The sequence below is a fragment of the Patagioenas fasciata genome, chromosome 6 (genome assembly GCF_037038585.1).
Source record: "Patagioenas fasciata isolate bPatFas1 chromosome 6, bPatFas1.hap1, whole genome shotgun sequence".
Lineage (NCBI taxonomy): Eukaryota > Metazoa > Chordata > Aves > Columbiformes > Columbidae > Patagioenas > Patagioenas fasciata.
Genome location: NC_092525.1, coordinates 17,967,683 through 17,985,459, shown reverse-complemented (window position 1 = coordinate 17,985,459; position 17,777 = coordinate 17,967,683). Strand labels below are relative to the sequence as shown.

Here is a 17,777-nt window from a genome sequence, read left to right as displayed (position 1 = left end):
ACGGTGGGTGTTGCAGAGTTCCCCTTGTGCATGGCTACATGTTCCATCCAGCTGCTTGTGGGACCATGATGCAGCAGAGAGGTGGTGGGTCTTGTGACATTCCACAGCTGTGGGCACCTTTGAGCAACCTGTGGGACCTGGGTGGGGTGCAGATACATTGGGTGTTGTCTGACTTCTGAGCAAGGCAGTTGGCATTTCTGGCTGTCTATAGGATGAGGACAGGGTGCAGATGTCGTGGGTGTTGCGGAGCCCTTAAGTTTTTGCTTGCCCATGTGCCAGTCAGGCCTGGCACAGAGCTTACTATACTTGTCTGGCGCCAATCAGGTGTCCACCTCACAGTGACATGGACCAGCACAAGCACTCTGCTGGCTGTGACATGGCCATGGCAACACCAGGACTGCTTCTGGGATCTAGTTTGGGGCCCAGCCTTTGGTTACCCATGGGAGGAGTTTGGATTTGCCTTTGCTAATGGCTTTGGGGTTATCCCTGCAAGAGCAGGATAGGGCAGAGCCCAGGGCTGTCTTATCTGTCCTGTAGAGTGGTGAGAGGTCTCTGACCTAGTGACCAGGTGGGATCCAACAGGAAGGTTCCATCTTGTGGATGTGCACATTGTCCAGGCTGTGACTGTCAAGGACAGGAGAATCAACACTCACAGCAGCCACCCTCTGTTTCCATAACCAGCCCCGGCATCCCTGCCCTCAGCAATTCTGTCCGTGGCTGTCTATCACATGAATCCCAGACAGTGAGGAGACACCTGTCCTGGGACAACCCTGTTGCTTTACCCCACCGTGACATGGACCACTGCCAAGGCTGTGCCCTCTATGACATGGCCTTGACATCCCCAGGGCTGGTGGCCAGCCCTTGGCTACCCAGGCAAGAGGGTTGTGGAGCTGCCTTTGCCCATGGCTTTGAGAAGCTCCCTGCCAAACCAGGGCAGGGTAGAGCCCAGAACTATCTTGTCTGTCCTGTCAAGCACTGAGAGCTCTCCATCCCAGTGATGAGGTGGGAGGGGGCAGGAGCGTGCCACATGCCATCGTGTGGTTGTGCCCGTGTCCGTACTGTGGCAGCCCTATTTATACCCGTCTGGGGCTGCCGTGTCACCAGCCCCTGGCGTGGGCCAGCATGAGCAGTCTGTGCACTGTGACATGGCCATGGCATCAGCGGGGCTGGTGCCTGGAGGTGCTGCCACATCCACGTGTTATGACTTTTCCAGCAGTCCAGTGAGAAGACACAAATAAACAACAAAATGAAAAAGAAAACAAGAACTGGTAGTGCTGAGGAGGGGAATGTAGTAACTGTAGGATCAATGTAAAGAAAAGCAGCTCAGCAAAGATGATAAGAGACTTAAAAGCAGCAGATCTCACCCACTGCCCTGTTTTCAAGATTTGGGTGGTACTTGGCTGCTGCGATTTATGGGTTTGAAGTCTGTTGTGGAAGAAAGAAGCTGAATTTTCTGGAGGTGATCGTTCACACCTTTGACATTGCAGACACGTCCCAGTGCCCACCTGTGTGTCACGACTGGCTGCCGTTGCTGAGGGTATCTCTGGGGGAGTGTGAGACCTGCATCTGCCCTTCCCCGCAATGAACCCAAGTGTTTGCTGGGGACTGCCCTGTGCTGTGCGCTTCGGTTGGTCACCAGAAGAAAACACATGAATTAGCTTCCACCTGCTTGGTTCGCTGCAGACTGTTGTTATACATCCTGTGTAATTCACAGAGTACAAAGCAACAGATGCCAGCTGAACCACAGGAGTTTCTCTGTGAGCATCAGGAACCACTTTTTCATTGTGGGGGTCACAAGTTGCAGGTTACCCAGAGAGGTTGTGGAGTCTCCATCCTTGGAGATATCTGGACATGGTCCTGTGTAACGAGCTCTGGGTGGCCCTGCTTGAGCAGGGGATTGGGGAAGATGGTCTCCAGAGGTCCCTGCCAACCTCATCCAGCCTCTGGTTCTGTGACTGTGGGAAATGATTTACAGACTGAAAACCAAAAGAAGATCCAGTAACTCCAAAGTGAGAATTTGTGGATGCTGTTCTCCAAGAAATTCAGTAGAATCAGTAATGTGTTGACTTCAGTAGAAAATATAATGTTATTTTTCTTTCCCAAATGTAAAATTGTGTTGTGTAAAAATAATGAGGTTGTGTCTATCTGTGTTTCTATGGTTACTTTTTGAGTTAATTACTCATGACGTCCAGTTGATAATGCCAGATTCTAAATGTATATTACAGCATATCTCTCTGTCTGTTGCATCTTCAGGGTAAATCCCAAACTCTGGTTTTTCCTGTGACTTCCAGCGGTGGGTTTTAGAGGGAGGAAGAGGTTAATTACCTCTGTAGCTGGAGAGATGCTGTGGTAGATGGTGTAACTTGTTCTGGTCTCTTCCAGCGTTCGTCACTCTGTTAAACGGAGAACAGGCTCAAAGCGCCATTCAGAAATTTCACCAGTATTCTCTTCGGGGAAAAGAAATATCGGTGCAGCTCCAACCAACAGATGCTTTGCTGTGCATTACTAATTTGCCCATTTCATTTACGTTGGAAGAGTTTGAAGAACTCGTGCGTGCATATGGCAATGTCGAGAGGTGTTTTTTGGTGTATAACGAGGTTACTGGCCATTCAAAGGGCTACGGCTTTGTGGAATACATGAAGAAGGACTCTGCTGCCAAGGCGAGACTGGAACTTCTAGGGAAACAGTTAGACGAGAGCACCCTCTTTGCACAGTGGATGGACGTGAACCAGCTGACGACAAATCTTATTCACTCCAAGTGCCTTTGTGTAGATAGATTTCAAAAAGACTACGCTGATTCAAAAGAACTGATCCAAGCTTTTTCACTAAAGTATAAACCCGTTTTCTGCCAGGTATGTTGAATTTGTATCTTTGGAAGATCACGGTTGTGATATAAGTAGCTCTGTATTTGCATATTCACTGCTTGCTACATTATCCTTTTATTTTTAATGTAAGTAGTGAATAGTCATGCATCTGCATTGTGATATATGATGTGGTCCAGAAGCTTTATTGATCTGGGTTTGCAGTGAGTGGTCAGTGTCATCGGGGAATTCTGCAGGAGATGGCTCCTTTGAAGTGCCAATGAAATGTTTATAAGACATCATTTATTTTATTGAAAATAATTTTAGAAATATTTTGGGGAGCTTTTAATGGTTGATGATGGTTTTATTCCTCAGTAACGAAAGCCAGGGTGTATGAATACCAGTGCAGCAATTTAGATGATGGAGAATATGTACGTGTGTATAATGAAGATACTTAAGAAACTTCTGCAAATATCTGCTGTGTTTTTTCGCAGATGAAGGCTTGGGATCTCAATTGCTGGGCTTGCTTTCTTTTGGAAAGCTTGCAGGTACAGAAGAGATAGATCCTTATTGCCTTTGTGAGTCTTTGTGTACCAAAAGCAGGCAGTTGAAAGAAAGTTTGCTTTATAGTCACACAGGCAGGTGTGATCTCAGTTGTGGTTTTGTTTGTTTGGGTTTTTTTCCTTTTTCTTTTTTTTTTTTCCCCTTAAGTGTCTTGGAAGGCTGCTCAGGGGTTAGCTTCAGGGATAAGTACCCAGAGATTCTCAGCCTCTGAGACCAGCAGGTCCATCAGGCTGTCTGCTCTTACCACCTGCAGCCCAGCACATTTTCCCTCGTGCTCCTTTCGAGCCCCAGTAATTTGTAGTTGGCTAAAGCCCATCCTTAGACTTGTTTGATCCAAATACACCAGGAGGTGCCTAAATTGGAAGTAATTTTTTCCAGAGAATGCCTGTCCTTGTTATTTTGCACTTGTGTCTGTTTTCTCAGTTGAATGTATCTGGCTTCAGCTTCACCTCTGATGTCAAGACTGAGGAGCCTTCGCTCCCTGCTATTTTCTTCCAGTAAGAAGGTATTAAATACTGTAATCAAGGCAGGTATTAAATACTGTAATCAAGGCAGGTACTAAATACTGTAATCAAGTCACCAGCTCAATCTTTGTTTAATTAACTAAACAGACTGATCTTTTAAAGTCTTTTACTTCAGGGCATTTTCCCAGCTGTCAGATAATCCCGAGGCTGTTATCAGCTCTCCCAGCATTTTTTCAACGTTCTTTTAAAATCCTGAAGTTCAAGGAATAACAGTCTTTTTGATAAAGATGCTTTTCACTAACAGTATTCTACTGTGTACTTAAAAATTGACTTTTACCTTCCTTCTTAAATTATAATGATACACCTGGTGTAGATGAGGAGGGTCTCTTCGTGTATGCACCATAGCAGTAAACAGCCCTATATACATGTTTGGGTAAAATACAGGGATTAAACAGTATGATTTTGAATTAGGAAATAGACACCCAGTCAAAAACATATCCGAGGAAACATTCTTAGCACATTCTCATAACACCTATTGCTCATACATTGTTCATCCTCAGTCATGTAAACCACTGGGCACCCAACAGGTCCTGACTGGTGAGGGGTGTGGGGGGAGGCAGCAGAGGTGCTGGTTTGCAGGTGTAGTGGGTGGTAAACAGGTGATTCAGATTTCATAGGTGAAAAAGGGAAGATGGTGGATGCATTATCATCAAAATAGTGCTAATTAACTAGGGGGTTTTTGAGTGAGTTGACCTGAAATTGAGGTACAAGGAAAGGAAAAGGAGGGAAACCCAAGTAAGTGTGAAAAAAGCAAGGAGGGGATGTGACATGATGGGTAGACAAAAGTTCTCCAGGGACAGTTCAGACTCTTCTCATTTTACATCTAGTTTTTTTCATTTTATTCCAAAGTTGCCGTTTTTTGAAATACATTTGATCTCTCTGCTGTTAACAATAGAAACGCTCTGTCAGGAAGAACTGAAGCCAGATACCTATACACGGTTCTTAGAAAAACGGCATTTCCTGGGACTTAGAGCAGCATGTTTTGTCCTTTGCTTCAACAAAATGGACCAGAAAACCTCATTCTTTTCTCATGTCAACTTTAAATTGTCACTGGGGCGTCTAGACTGTTATCTAGATAGGGACAAGGGGCTTTTCTTCTATATCTGGGAAGTTTAAAAATTCCTGATCTGTTTGCAGGTAGTTGCACTTTCACATGTTAAGGGAGTTTTTAATTGCGCGTGAAACTATAATATGTACCATAGCTGCAAACCTTTCTTTTCTTCAGTACTTCAGGTCTTTACCAGTGCAGCTGTACTGATGTCAAAATAAAATATGATGTTTCTCCACACAGACACACACATATATAGCACGTTCATATATATGTGTGTATTTATTATACGTATCAAAATATGTGTGTTCTCCAGAGATCTTCCCAGAGGCCAGTCTTTAACAGTGCCATTAAAGATCTGACCACTCTCTTTTCCTTCAAAATCTTTGACGTTTCTATTTCAATTATTAGTGTAAGTTTGTGCGATCTAATAGTTGGAAAGAAGTTGTTTTTATCCAGTGACATTTCCTCTCCTCCACATCATTTTTTTTGGTTTGATTTAAATCTGCTCATTCTGCTATACAACTCCGCAAACAAAGGGCAGAGCATTGTTTGGGACATTAGCCTGTTTCCAGTCTGCTTGATTGATCAGTCTGGCATCTTCTTTTGGCATTGAATAGAACCATAGACTTCATATTCTCCTAAAAGGTGGATATATCAGTGAAATTTGTGTTGTTTCATGTTTCAACAACTGTCAGGTAGTCTGATGAATGATGTTTTTATTGGCTTAAAAACTGAACAATAATGAGTTTTTAATTCTGATCCTGCAAAATAAAAATTATTGTAGCAAACAGGAGTATTTAAAATTTCCTTCTAATTCCTTCTTCATTCCGAAAATATGTGTTAAATACATTTCACAGCTCAGGTTTTCCATGAGATTAGATGGAAGTGAAGGTGGTAATTCAAGTAGATACAGCATGCATGCAAAGTATCATATGTAGATATGATATTCAGCTTATATCCAGCATGTTTGAAAAAGAACCACGGTGATACGAGTAGGCATTAACACAGGCTGTCAAATGTTTGCAAAGTGTTTTGCAATACTGCAGAGCAGTTCCTGAAATTCTCCATTTTGTTTGAGATTTGAAAACTCTCCGTTTTCTCAGCGTATTGTTCAATGTTGTTTCCAGTTTGCTCAGGACGAAGACAGTTTCATTGGGGACTTTGCAGTGGTCGAGTACGAAACTGCAGAGCAGGCTGAGAAGGTCCAAGAAGCCACCGATGGGATGATGATCAAAGGAAGGAGAATCCAGGTGTCCTACTGTGCTCCAGGAGCGCCGGGCAGGAGCACGTTAGCAGCACTCATAGCAGCACAGAGGATGGTAAGATATTTGCAAATCTGTTTTCAGAATGAGTTCAATACAGCTTGAGCAGCCTGAGTTGGGCCAGAGGGATTCAACTGCTTTGTGCTAGGAAAATGAGACAAGCTTTTGGAAGCATTAGCCTTTTTTTGTTTTTTAATCAAGTCAGCCCAATTTGGTGTCCTTCCTAGGAAAAGCGTGGCCATGTTCTGCAAGGAGGGAGGGTAAAATATGGCCACAAGATATCACAGATAGACATACACAGCGCTGGGATTTTAGGAACTTCAATTTTTTTGTACAATAAATTATTCGAGTTCAAAAGAAAAATAACTGTAGGTGGAGTCATTTGACAAGCTAAAACTCAGTTTAAAACAGAGAGGCAAGAATTTGTCAGTTTTAAGATGAATTTCAAGGTACGAGAAATAGTTTAATTTCATGCTTGATAGAGAAGAAAGCTTTTTACACCCACATCTTAGCAATTTATTTCCTAGAAAATGGGATGTGATAAGTGTTTCGTGAAACTGTCTTAAATGTGGAAGCAGAATAGTCTCATTGCTTCGACTACCTTAGCCCATGTCTTTATATGAGTGGTACTGTTATGAGGGAGTATGTGGTGCTCATGCTGACGGTGCGTTTGCTGTTCTCCTTTATTGATAACACTGTCTTGGTTTAAGGGAAAAAAAGAAATGTGTCTCAGGAAAAATAATATGCTTGAAGTTTTCTGGAATAGTTTCTTACGCTTTTCATTTGAGGGAGAAGGAGCATGGAAAGGAGCAGGAAATGGGGGAGGACACTTTGGGATTATTTTCTGTGTAAAACAAATACGTACTTTAACATCACACAAATTTGAGGGATCGCAATGTATTCTTTTTTTTTATCTCCTGATCCTAACATTTTTGTGTATGTCTTAATTGGAGATGAGGAACAATAGGAAAGGCTTGCTTCCAGAGCCTAATCCAGTGCAGATCATGAAAAGTTTGAATAACCCAGCAATGTTGCAAATGCTGCTGCAGCCCCAGTTGCGTGGACATGCTGTTAAACCTGGTAAGTTGTTTTAAAACAGAGTTTAAAAAAAAAAAAAAAAAGCCCGTTCTTGGTGATACAAAGCTTTCAGCAAAGGAGAGCAGCAGGAATACAATTTTAAAATCTGTGCAGCTGCTGTTTCAGTGTGTTTGTGTAGACCTTTCACATTTTATGAAAGCAAAAGCAAGAGGTAGATGACCACACTCTTGTGCTTGGGTAAAATTTAGTGTTAACTAAAAATGTCCTCGTGTTAACTTGTGGCCTCTGAATATTCATGTTAGAAGTGGGTTTAGAATGAAATGTCTTTTGCAGATATCCTTAAAATGGCAAGTTTAATTCTGATTCTAGATCTGAATTTTGCAGCCTTAATGTTTCTTCTGTTGATTCCAATGCAAATCATTATTCACTTGGTTGCTACCGTAGTTGTACACAACATTGCATAACAGCATCAGCCAGAAACATTTCTCTGTCTCCTCGTGAGGATGGATGTGAATAAATATGTAAAACTCCATCTTAGCACATTTCAAATGGTGAAAGTATTAGGAACAGGAATGAGAACAGATAATTTGAAGTCAAGTGGGAGGCAACTAAGAGTTTGTGACATAATCTACTGACTGAAGATAGGCAGAAATTGCTTGTGAAGTGACCACTTCAGTGAAGAAACACTTTAGGTGCCACTGATATCTCAGAGCACTTTAGATAGTGCTGTGGTCTTGTGGTTGTGCGTCTTGGAGTGAAACTCGCAGCTTTAGAGGAGCCCTTGGAGAAAACATTTGATCTCTCATATCCTGTTAATTGCAGATCAGAGCTGAATGTATTGAAGGGTTTAATTATAGTGATATTTAGTGCACTGGAAAGTTACGTGGAAACCAAATCTAAAAAATATAGAATAACTCATAAAAGTTTTTACTTGCCTAACATAAAACTGCAACTTTTTCTTGTGTTTCTAAAGCAGTTCTTGGAGCATCTGCAGGTTTACCTCATCTTATAAATTCAGCAGTTGGCCCACCTTTTTTGCAGTTGAATAAAGTTCATCAGGTAAGTGACAAAATAACTTTGGTCCAAATAGATATTTGTGGAGGTCTTACCTTGAAGAATGTCCATAAAGTTTTAAGTAATTACAACTAAAATCAAGTGTTCTCGTTAAAGCGATCTTTAAGAAAAGCACTCTAAAGCAGTCTGTTGTGAGATGCCTATGGGGTGTAAGAGCAGACTGTGCTCACTGTCCACAAGTGAGTTATTTTATCTTAACTGAGCTTTTGATCTGCTAACTCCTGATGTGGGAACACCTTGCCATTACTGGCAAAAAAATCCCTCTTTAAATTAGAGCTGGGGTAGCGGGGCACATGCATTTCTTTTGGAGCTGCTCATACGCACTTCGGTAGAGGCTTGATTGTTTTCTCTTGTTCGAACCGAAAAGCTTAGCATCATTGTCTTCATTTTATAGCTTGCAGGGACCAAAGTGTGCTATATATGCCATAAAAAAATAGTGATTTGCAGATGGTACTTTGTAGTAAAACAATATCCAAGGTTATAAGCTGTTTAAAGTGTTCTTGGGGGATCTGTAATTCATTGTGAAGTTGATACGACTTCCATATGGACACCAGAATTTCTGAAAGATCCTGTACCGGATATTTGGGATGAGTTTGCCCTAGAAATTTACCTTCAGTATTCTTGGTGGAGATTTCATAAATACCTGTGAGGGACTGGAGTCAGTCGCTTTGATTTACCATTTCTGATGTTTCGGAAATTCCCATTTGAAAAAGAAAATCTCCTTAAGTATTAATTCTTCTGCCATTCTTTTGTCGAAGATAGACTGATAGATCTTAAAAAAAAATGCAGAGGTACTCTTAAGTATATTTAGCTTTTCTGGTTTGGTTTGGTTTGTTTTTCTGCTAAATACCGATAGGTGAATGTATCCTTTTGGAATAAATACTACTTGATTTTGCCCCATCAAATGAGTTGCTTTTGTCCCGTACAATGAAAAAAATCACATCATTCTTTGCTTCTACTTCTTTTATTTAAATGGCATTTCCAGTGGGTACATTTAGTTACTGCTTCTCTCTCTTCTGCTTCCTTGGAAGGCAATGGGAGCGTTTTCTGATCGCGGCTGCAGACAGGCATGTTTTACACAGTTAGCAGTGATATTGATGGGGATCTGATATTTTTAGGCTTAGGGTTGCTGCAGCCAAAACATCTTAAGTGTTTTCAGAGAGACTCATGAGTCTTAATTCTCTTCCAGAGAGCTTCCTGTCTTTGAATTAGCTCCAAACCTGGTCTAATAGACTGAATTTTATTGACAGTGATTTGATTTTCTGTTACTCAGTGACTTATTTCAGAGTATTCTCTAAAGCCAGAGAACCCTGTTTTTATTGTCACACACTGATTCAGCTTCCTGTGTATCCTGGGTTTGCTATTTTATATTCGAGGTTTTGTAAAGTAATATCATGAGAAGAAACTGTGGTTTTTAGGATGATTATGCCACAGCATTTCAATAATTGATAACAAAAAATTCAACAGAGAGGAGTTTGGACAAATGGGTTATTCATCCAGTAATCCTTCAGCATGACTTTCAACTTCTTCCTTTAATTTGTCCTTGTCACAGTTATCATGTGCTAAAATAATGCATTTTAAACTTTCTCAGTGATGTGTTTTCCTGAGTTGTCCAGCAGTTTATTAAATCTTTATTAACCCAGAAACTTTCTTTTGAGGATTCTAACCAGCCTGCTTTTCCTCTCTTGTATTTCTCAAAGTTTTGTAGTTGAACTAATATGTTTACTTCATTGACTTAACCAAGTTTAGAGGGAACAACCGCTGGTATTGGTGGCAATAAACAGCCCTGGATAATTTCTGCTGGAAAACACTAAGATGATTAAAATAGCAGATGCATAAGTAATCCACAATCTAGATGCATAACTAAAAAGAAGGGGGAAAAACATACCTGGATATTCATCTTTGAAAATAAAAGATACTGTTTGGTATGTGTAAAGCAGGGCATGAGAGTCCCTGCCAGCTATAACCCAGTCCTGCAAACTGTATAGATATTTGACGGGGATTATGTATTCAAATTGCAATGCAAGGCACAACGCAAACGTTAACAAACAATGAAGTCCTTATTCCCAGAGCTCATCATCCCCTGAAGTCCTCGTGTCTCATCTTTCTTACTGGCGCTGTCGGAAGCTCCCCCGTCTGCAGAGGCTTCAAACACATTTGGCTTTTCTCTCTTGGCTTAGACACAGGGGTTGCAATGGAGTCTGGCTTGTATTTGGAGTATATTTGATCCTTTAAAAGCCAGGAGAAAGCATACTTGTGGTTGTGAGGTGAAAAAAGGGCTAGGAGGAAGAGAGGTTAAGAGAACTTGAAATAACTGTCTATGAACGAAGCAAAAATAATTTTAATTTAGTTAGTTCTAGTTTAGTTAGTTTTAGTTTTTTAGTTAGTTTAGTTAGTTCTGTGGAAAAAGTAGTTATTTTCGCTTGTTGTATTACCTCAGAAACTAATTTAAATTTCTTCCAGCAGTATCATCTGAAAATATTTCAAGAATGTACTGTTTTCCATGCCTGTCAACTTAACACTTTCTTTGGTGGATTTTGCAGAGTTCGATTCTGGGGAGCACATCCAACCTGCTGCTGCAGAGCCCGGCTCATCTCCCGGTGCCACAGCAGCAGCTCATGAAGATTGAAAACCTCCAGGCTAATAGTGTAAGCTCCTCTCTTGGACTGTCTTTTCTTAGAGCTGATGAAACAAATAGTGGTCTTCATCTAGTCTAATATAACAGTTTAGTGTATCTAAAAAGATTGACTGAATGTGAAAGCTTTGTAAGAAATACCTACAGACAGATTATTTTAATCATTCACACAGTTTTTTATTCTTCCTTATAGAAACCGGGTTTGCTGGGAGAACCTCCAACAATGCTACTTCAGACAGTTCTGGGAGTAGGGGTAATGCCGTCAGTGAGCTCAGGCATGGGAGCCCGTGGAGAAGCTCTTAAGTGTAAATGACATTTTATTTCATACCGAATCAGTAGAAATGCTCAGCTTGAAATGATGCACCTTACTTTCGCCCACTTCAGCAATAGCAATAATCTGTTTGAAGCTTATCGCTGCACAGAGCTGGACAATCATGCATGTTATATAGCTATACAGTTAAGCAAGTTAACAAGTTCTATAGCTATACAACCAATGGCTGGTTTAAGCAGGGACCAGTCTTGGAATATCTTGCCTTCTTGCCAGGCTTCTCTCATCCGTTTGTCAGGGAAGAAAGAGGACACTGTGGCATTGGCTGAATATTTGCAGGTTGTTAAATATTCTGCTTGCTCAGTTATTGCTGTTTTTAGTGCACTTGGAACATATTTTTATTTAGGATCAAAATTTGGGGGTTTGTTGTCAGATAAATCTGAGTAGCTGAGGCGGCACTGGAAATAGTGGGTTTTGTGCAGTCATCTCATTAAGCAATAGAGCTTTGACATCTGGTCTGTGACAGATGTCAGTTTTGAATGCAAATTTCTGCGACAATGATGCCCTCAATTTTTATGAGGAAAGATCAGTTGTGATACTACTTAGTGCATCTTTTTTTGTTTCCTCCACTGAGAGCCACGTACTCTGCATTTCTAGCCATGGTTTGAGTCATGGTAGTAACCAGTAGCAAGGACAAGCTTGTGGGGAGGAGCAGAAAATAAATATATTCTGAATGTCTAGGTTTTAATTTTGGAGAATACTTTCTTGCTCTTTTGTTTGTAAAAATAATTTTACTGATGCCAGTTGAGGTGGGGTCTTTCCCCTGCTGTTCCAGTGCAGGATCATCTAGGATGTTGTTGACAGGTTTTTTTGAAGATGACAGGACTAACTTATAGTAAACGTTTAGAAAAGTCAGAGTTTTCTTCTGTTGTATTTGTTTTAAATAGAGTCATTTGCTCCCGGGATGGTGAAAGAATAAAAACTATCATCAGAATCCAGTGTAAAATAGATCTCTCAATGTTTTTCTCATCACTTAGTAAAAACCACAAACAAAATGTACTGATAAATCTTGCCTAACAGAGAAGTTTCTCCATTTATGGTTGACTGCAGCATCTAATCTGACTGCAATGCAAGCGGCGGCGGCAGGGATGGGCATGCTGCCATTCTTCCCCAATCAGCACATTGTTGGACCAGCTCTGCCAGGGCAAAATAACGCTCCGGATAAACAACCGACTACCGAAGCGGTTGTCTCGGGATCGCAGCCTTATCACCAGACCTTAACAAATCTTTCTGCGGGAGCTTTGCGGGCCGACCATGCCAAACAACAAAATCAGCTCAAAAATACTGGCACAAATTTGGGGGTAAGGAACACTGAACATTGAATACAAATACTTTCTTTTTCTTGTGTGTGGATGTTCTCTCTTTTTTTTTAACATGCTTAAGAATTAACTTCAACTGCTTATTGTTGTTCTTCACTACAACATTTGCTAAATCACAGGATCGTTCATGAGATATTTTAAGGTCATTTCAGTTATGAATAATAGGGAGAGAACAATAATGCTCTTTGGTGGTCCAAATGAATTAAGAAAGGAATCTTTTTACAATGCTGGAGGGTTTTTTTCCCGTGTGTATGCCTCATAGTGTTTGATGATGAAATTACCTCAAGGGCAGTGTCCCTTTCAAAGAATGGAAATTGAACTTGTGGTTGAATTTCATGACTAATCAGGAGCAATTCTGGTGGTATGTAGCGCCTTTGGGTTTTGAAGTGGTGTGTCTATATAAATATGTATGTGTGCATATGAATTTTCCACTTTGAATCCGTACCCTCTTAGCCATAGCTGGCATATTCTCAGTCCAAAATCAGTTTTAGGAATTACTCCATTCAAGTCAGTGGAGGTGATGTTGATGGCATTGGATTTAAATTAAAGCAGAATGGTTTATTGATGTTTTTTTTAGTAATTTTGTTCCTGTCATTAACAGAACTTACTTTTTATCATATACATAAATCAATTTATATCTATGGGTAAAAATGTTCTTAATTCAGATCCACTCTGTTTTCCTAAGCATTTGAAGCAGTTAGATTATAGATTATATAATTAGAGTATAGAATTTTGGTGTCTGCATTTGTTAGACAGCTTCAACAGATTTGGTCCTACTTCAGAAAGTACACTTTTTAAAATTTTTACAACACTTTTTATTGTAATGAAGTGGGATTTTACCTATGTACAGATATACGTGGATAAAATACATAGACCGTGTGTGTATTCTTGTATAAAATCAGTGATTTTATTTAGTTAAAATGAAATGTAATTAAACCATTAGAAGTCTAGATAATTCCTTTATTTCTGTGAATATTTATCAGGAAAAGTGTGGGGTTTTTTTAAATCCTAGCAGACGTTTTAATTGTTTCCGTTTCTGCATCAGTAGATAGAAGGCCCAATTTGCAAAAATCACTTCCGTGACAAGACAGCCACAGTCCGTACAGTCACGTTATCTTAAATACCAACTTCTGCATCAGATAAAGAGTTACAGCACTCTCAGGTTTTCTGTGTTTAAAACCTCGTCTCAATGTTTTTGAAAAGTTGTTGATTAGTACTATTTTACTGAAAACAGTATTAATCCCTTAAAATAATGCATTTTTAAATTTCCTTAATGGTCTTTGAAAGGACGAAAGGACGTAGAATAGAATATAAGCGTCTTTCAGCTACGTATTTCAGACAAGCTATGGAACATGTTATGGCTACTTCTTCCTGATTTCTGGTTATTTATTCTACATAAGCTAAAGGGAAATAAGCCGGTAGTGTAGATGGGTGATAACGGCAGAGTGCAGACAGTGTCATCCCTCCTGTCCAGGGTTTGTTTGTCCTTTATTTGCTTATTTGGGTGAAGAAGGTTTGTTTGTTTGGTTTTTTGTCTTGGCCACTTACTTCATGCCAGCTCCCTGCACCTGGGGTCTTTATGGTGGTTCTTATTCACTTACTTCAATGCAAAACGTTTTCTTTTGTTTGGTTGGTTTTTTAATATCCTTTAGTAACTCGCAATCAAAAGAGAAACATTCCTGCAGAATTACTTGGTAGAGACAATGTGTCCAGATATTTATTTTACAGATTTTCTTGTCACATTTCATAGGGTTAATTATTTTCTAAATCCTGCTGGGACACTTCCCTTATTTTTGACAAATGTTGTTCGAGTATAATGCACACTGACCTGTCCGATTGTTTTGCAGACTCCCTTGAAAAAACAGACTTCGCTGCTGGGAGAACCACCAAAAGAAATACGGCTTAGTACCAACCCCTACTTGAATTTGGCAAGTGTGTTGCCTGGTATATGTCTTCCAGGTAAGCAAACATTTAGTGGTTTTAGTCGCAAGTTTCCTCGACCAGAATGTGGCAAATACTTGTTGTGTTTGGCAGGTAATTCCAGTTACCACAACATTTATCTTTAATTAAATGCTGTAGTCTGTCTTAAAATTGCAATGCAATCTGTCCTTAATGTTTTATTGGGGAAGGATAAATTTTCAGAGTTAATGGGATTACTGATCTAGACAACTTCAGAAAGCCTTTCAGTTTTTAGTAGCACTGGTTAATTATGGACACAGCCTAATATGAAGTAGCAAATTTCTGTTGTAATCCCAGAATGTTGCTAAACAAGAGTGCAACCGAATTTGTGCAGTTTATGCAAACCATGTATTCATTGTGTTCTGAACAGCAATTGCCAGCAAAGCCTCAAGCCCACCACAGCAGACAGGGCTTCCGAACAGCGTTGTGGATGCTGCCGTGTCTCAGGGAACCACATCACAACATGCCATGGAAAATTATTTTAATTACTCCCAGCAGCATGGGGAATACACACAGGTACGTTGCTTTGCTTTCTTCTGACGCCTGGTTCGTCCGTCAGAGCTCTGGTAGCAGGGATTTTGGTAGAGATTGGCTCAGAGATCCCTCCCTGAGCTGCTCGTTGTTTTTCTGTGTGCTCTTTATGTGTTTTGTGGCTCTCATGTGGTCTACCAGCCCCGTTGAACAGCACTGCCCAACATCACGGACCCTCTTCAAGGGCTCCTAGGTTTCCTGCAGCTGAAGCCCACCCTGTTCTTCACTGATAGCTTATCTCCTTCCGTGTACAAAATAGATGTGCCACAAATTACACCTCATGCCAGTCAAAGAAAGCCTGAACGCATTTCCTGCTGCGGTGCCATAACCATGGAAAGATTGCTTCTGGAGAACCTGAGTTGAGAGCAGTCAGCTAAAAAAATTACACGTTAGAATTTCTGCCTTGGCTTTTGTCTGTCATCAAAACAATGAGGTTTTTCTCTTTCCCTTCCCAAGAAATGTTCAGGTTTTCTTGAGCTCCGGCTGGATCCGGAGGAGAGTGTGCTCTACCAGAAATTCCTGTGTAGCTTTGGGGATTTGAGCAGTCTCTGCTGGCTGGTTTCACGGCACAGGATTTCTCCACCGTTTGGTGGTCAGAGCGTGGCTGTTCAGGGAGGGCTGCCCTGGGGTGGAAAGTGGTTTGTCGTACTGGGTTTCACAGGCAATGGGACATTGTGTGAGATAATATTTACATATTTTCATTACTAGTCTGTGTAGAAATATAATTGTATACAAATCAGAGAACCGGATCATGATGTCAAGTGATGTTTAAACTCTTGGGTCTGCGCTGCGACACCCACCCTGGCCCTGCCATAGGTCTCCTGCCGTAGGTCTCCTGCCGTAGGTCTCCTGCCTTATCCCCATCACCTCCTCCTCTCCAGAGTCTGTTGAATCTCCAGAATCTGCGTTGCTCCAAAACTCCTGGAGTAGAGTTGGTCGGGTGCGGAGGACAGAGTGGGTGCAGGGGTGGGCATGGGGCTGGTTTCGGAGGGGTTGGGGTCACCACACAGCATTCGCTGCAGCGGGGAGATTTGCCAGGGGCCAGACCCGTCTCATCAGGTCAGATCTGGTGGCAGCTGCAGGGTGGAGAAGCAAATGAGATTGTCACGTGGGCTGTTGTGCCGTGTTTCTTCTAAGCGCTAACATAGTCTTGAAATTTTTTTTTGAACCTGATTGTTGGCTTTAAATTCATTCTGGCGTCTCCTGGAGGTAGTTCCCAACCCTAAATCCTTAAAATACTGTAAAAAAAAAATAGCTAGTATTGTAGTGTTAGTGTTACTAGTATTATCTTTAGTAACATGGAGGACTCAGATGATGTTACTGAGGTGCAGAGATGCCACATGTCACTGTTCACCTGTATTTGATGCAGTAGAAATTACATTGTACTTGCATCCACTGTCAAGGCAGTGCTGCCTTGTGCATCTTTTAAGCACTAAACGTAGTTTTAAATGTTTGGTTTGAGCTTTTTCACTGGTGTTCAACATGTTTCGATGCTTCTTGGAGAGCTTTGCTTTTTATTCATTCTCATGTCCTGGGAGGCCTTACACATTGTTTCCATTTGAAGTGATCTCAGTAGACAGCTAATGGGAAGAGGTTTTCTCCTCCTTTATAGGAGGCTGTTCAGCACTGGTATCAGCATTATGCTCAGGCATATAACTCTACCCAGGCAAGAGTCAATGAATTTGAAAATGAAGCTTCTGAGGTGAGAAATAATTTTATTTCCTTCCTGTCTCTGTTGGCTGTTTCTCCCACTGGCTGTATGGGCGCTTTTGGATCTTGGACACGTGCTTTGTTCACTGGTAGCGGCTGCTGCTGCCCGTACCACAGAAATGAGGGACTGGAGAGCGTGGGACAAATGGCACTGCATGGGCACCCTTGGCAGAACATCCTGCATGGTTACTCTTCAGGATTCATACTCACGCTTTTGATTATATCTGCCATAAATAGCCCTCTAAAATCCCACAATCCAAAATTGCCTGCAAAGTTCAGGAGTGTATTAAAATCCTCCTGCCAAGAGACAGCAAACCATAACCTTATTTCCTAGGGAGTCTATTGAGGGATTGTTTCTCGCCCAGGCCGTTATATAGCCCGAGGTTTCGGTGGCCAGTGAGAAGCACATTTTGCCTAAGAAATGGTTGCATGCCTGAGCTGCTATGAGTTGTACACTCCTTCTAGCAACTGAATGTGACTCAGCTCTGTTTTCTTATCTGCTGAGTGCTCATTACTTATAGCAAGTAAAAATGAATTATTAAACCTATTTTCTTTCAACTTCTGGTTGATGATGGATCCCATTCTGCATTTAGGAATCTACAGGTGGATCTCACCCCGACTACAGCACCTGTTTGCAGGTCATGCCTACACTTTACAGTGGAGCCCAGGGACCATTCCAGCCAGGCAGCTTGTACCTTCCTCCACAAAAACCAGTAAATAAGGTGAGAGGAGAGACCCAGCAGAGCGGCTGCAGCCCCTGCAGCTGCTGGTGGAAGCACTTCTTAATTGTCTTCTGCTGCCACCAAGTGGACTTTGGACCCACAGCAAGCCAAGGCAGAGCTTTTCCACTGCACCCGCTATCCACAGGACCCTGAGTTGCCAGGATCCCACATGGTTCCCAGTGGATGTGACAAATAAAAGCGGCTGGGCAGGGTGTGCCAGCGCCAGAGCCCTCCAGCCCTAGAGACCCCTGCTCCTTGC

At 41.5% G+C, this 17,777-nt stretch overlaps 1 protein-coding gene across 7 annotated transcripts in view; it reads left to right on the top strand.

Annotated features, from left to right (window-relative positions):
* RAVER2 (ribonucleoprotein, PTB binding 2) overlaps positions 1-17,777 on the top strand; it is a 38,893-nt gene that overhangs the window by 13,776 nt on the left and 7,340 nt on the right. Inside the window, exons 3-13 of one of the 7 annotated variants that reach the window (XM_065842687.2) lie at positions 2,383-2,852; positions 6,068-6,259; positions 7,156-7,282; positions 8,217-8,299; positions 10,858-10,962; positions 11,143-11,254; positions 12,328-12,578; positions 14,444-14,555; positions 14,926-15,071; positions 16,699-16,788; positions 17,390-17,518. In XM_065842687.2, coding sequence (XP_065698759.1) covers positions 2,383-2,852; positions 6,068-6,259; positions 7,156-7,282; positions 8,217-8,299; positions 10,858-10,962; positions 11,143-11,254; positions 12,328-12,578; positions 14,444-14,555; positions 14,926-15,071; positions 16,699-16,788; positions 17,390-17,518 — 1,817 coding nt within the window. Of the gene's footprint in view, positions 1-2,382; positions 2,853-6,067; positions 6,260-7,155; positions 7,283-8,213; positions 8,300-10,857; positions 10,963-11,142; positions 11,255-12,327; positions 12,579-14,443; positions 14,556-14,925; positions 15,072-16,698; positions 17,352-17,389; positions 17,519-17,777 lie in introns of those variants that run through there. The other 6 variants (XM_065842691.2, XM_071810072.1, XM_071810069.1 and 3 more) reach the window with 6 other exon arrangements.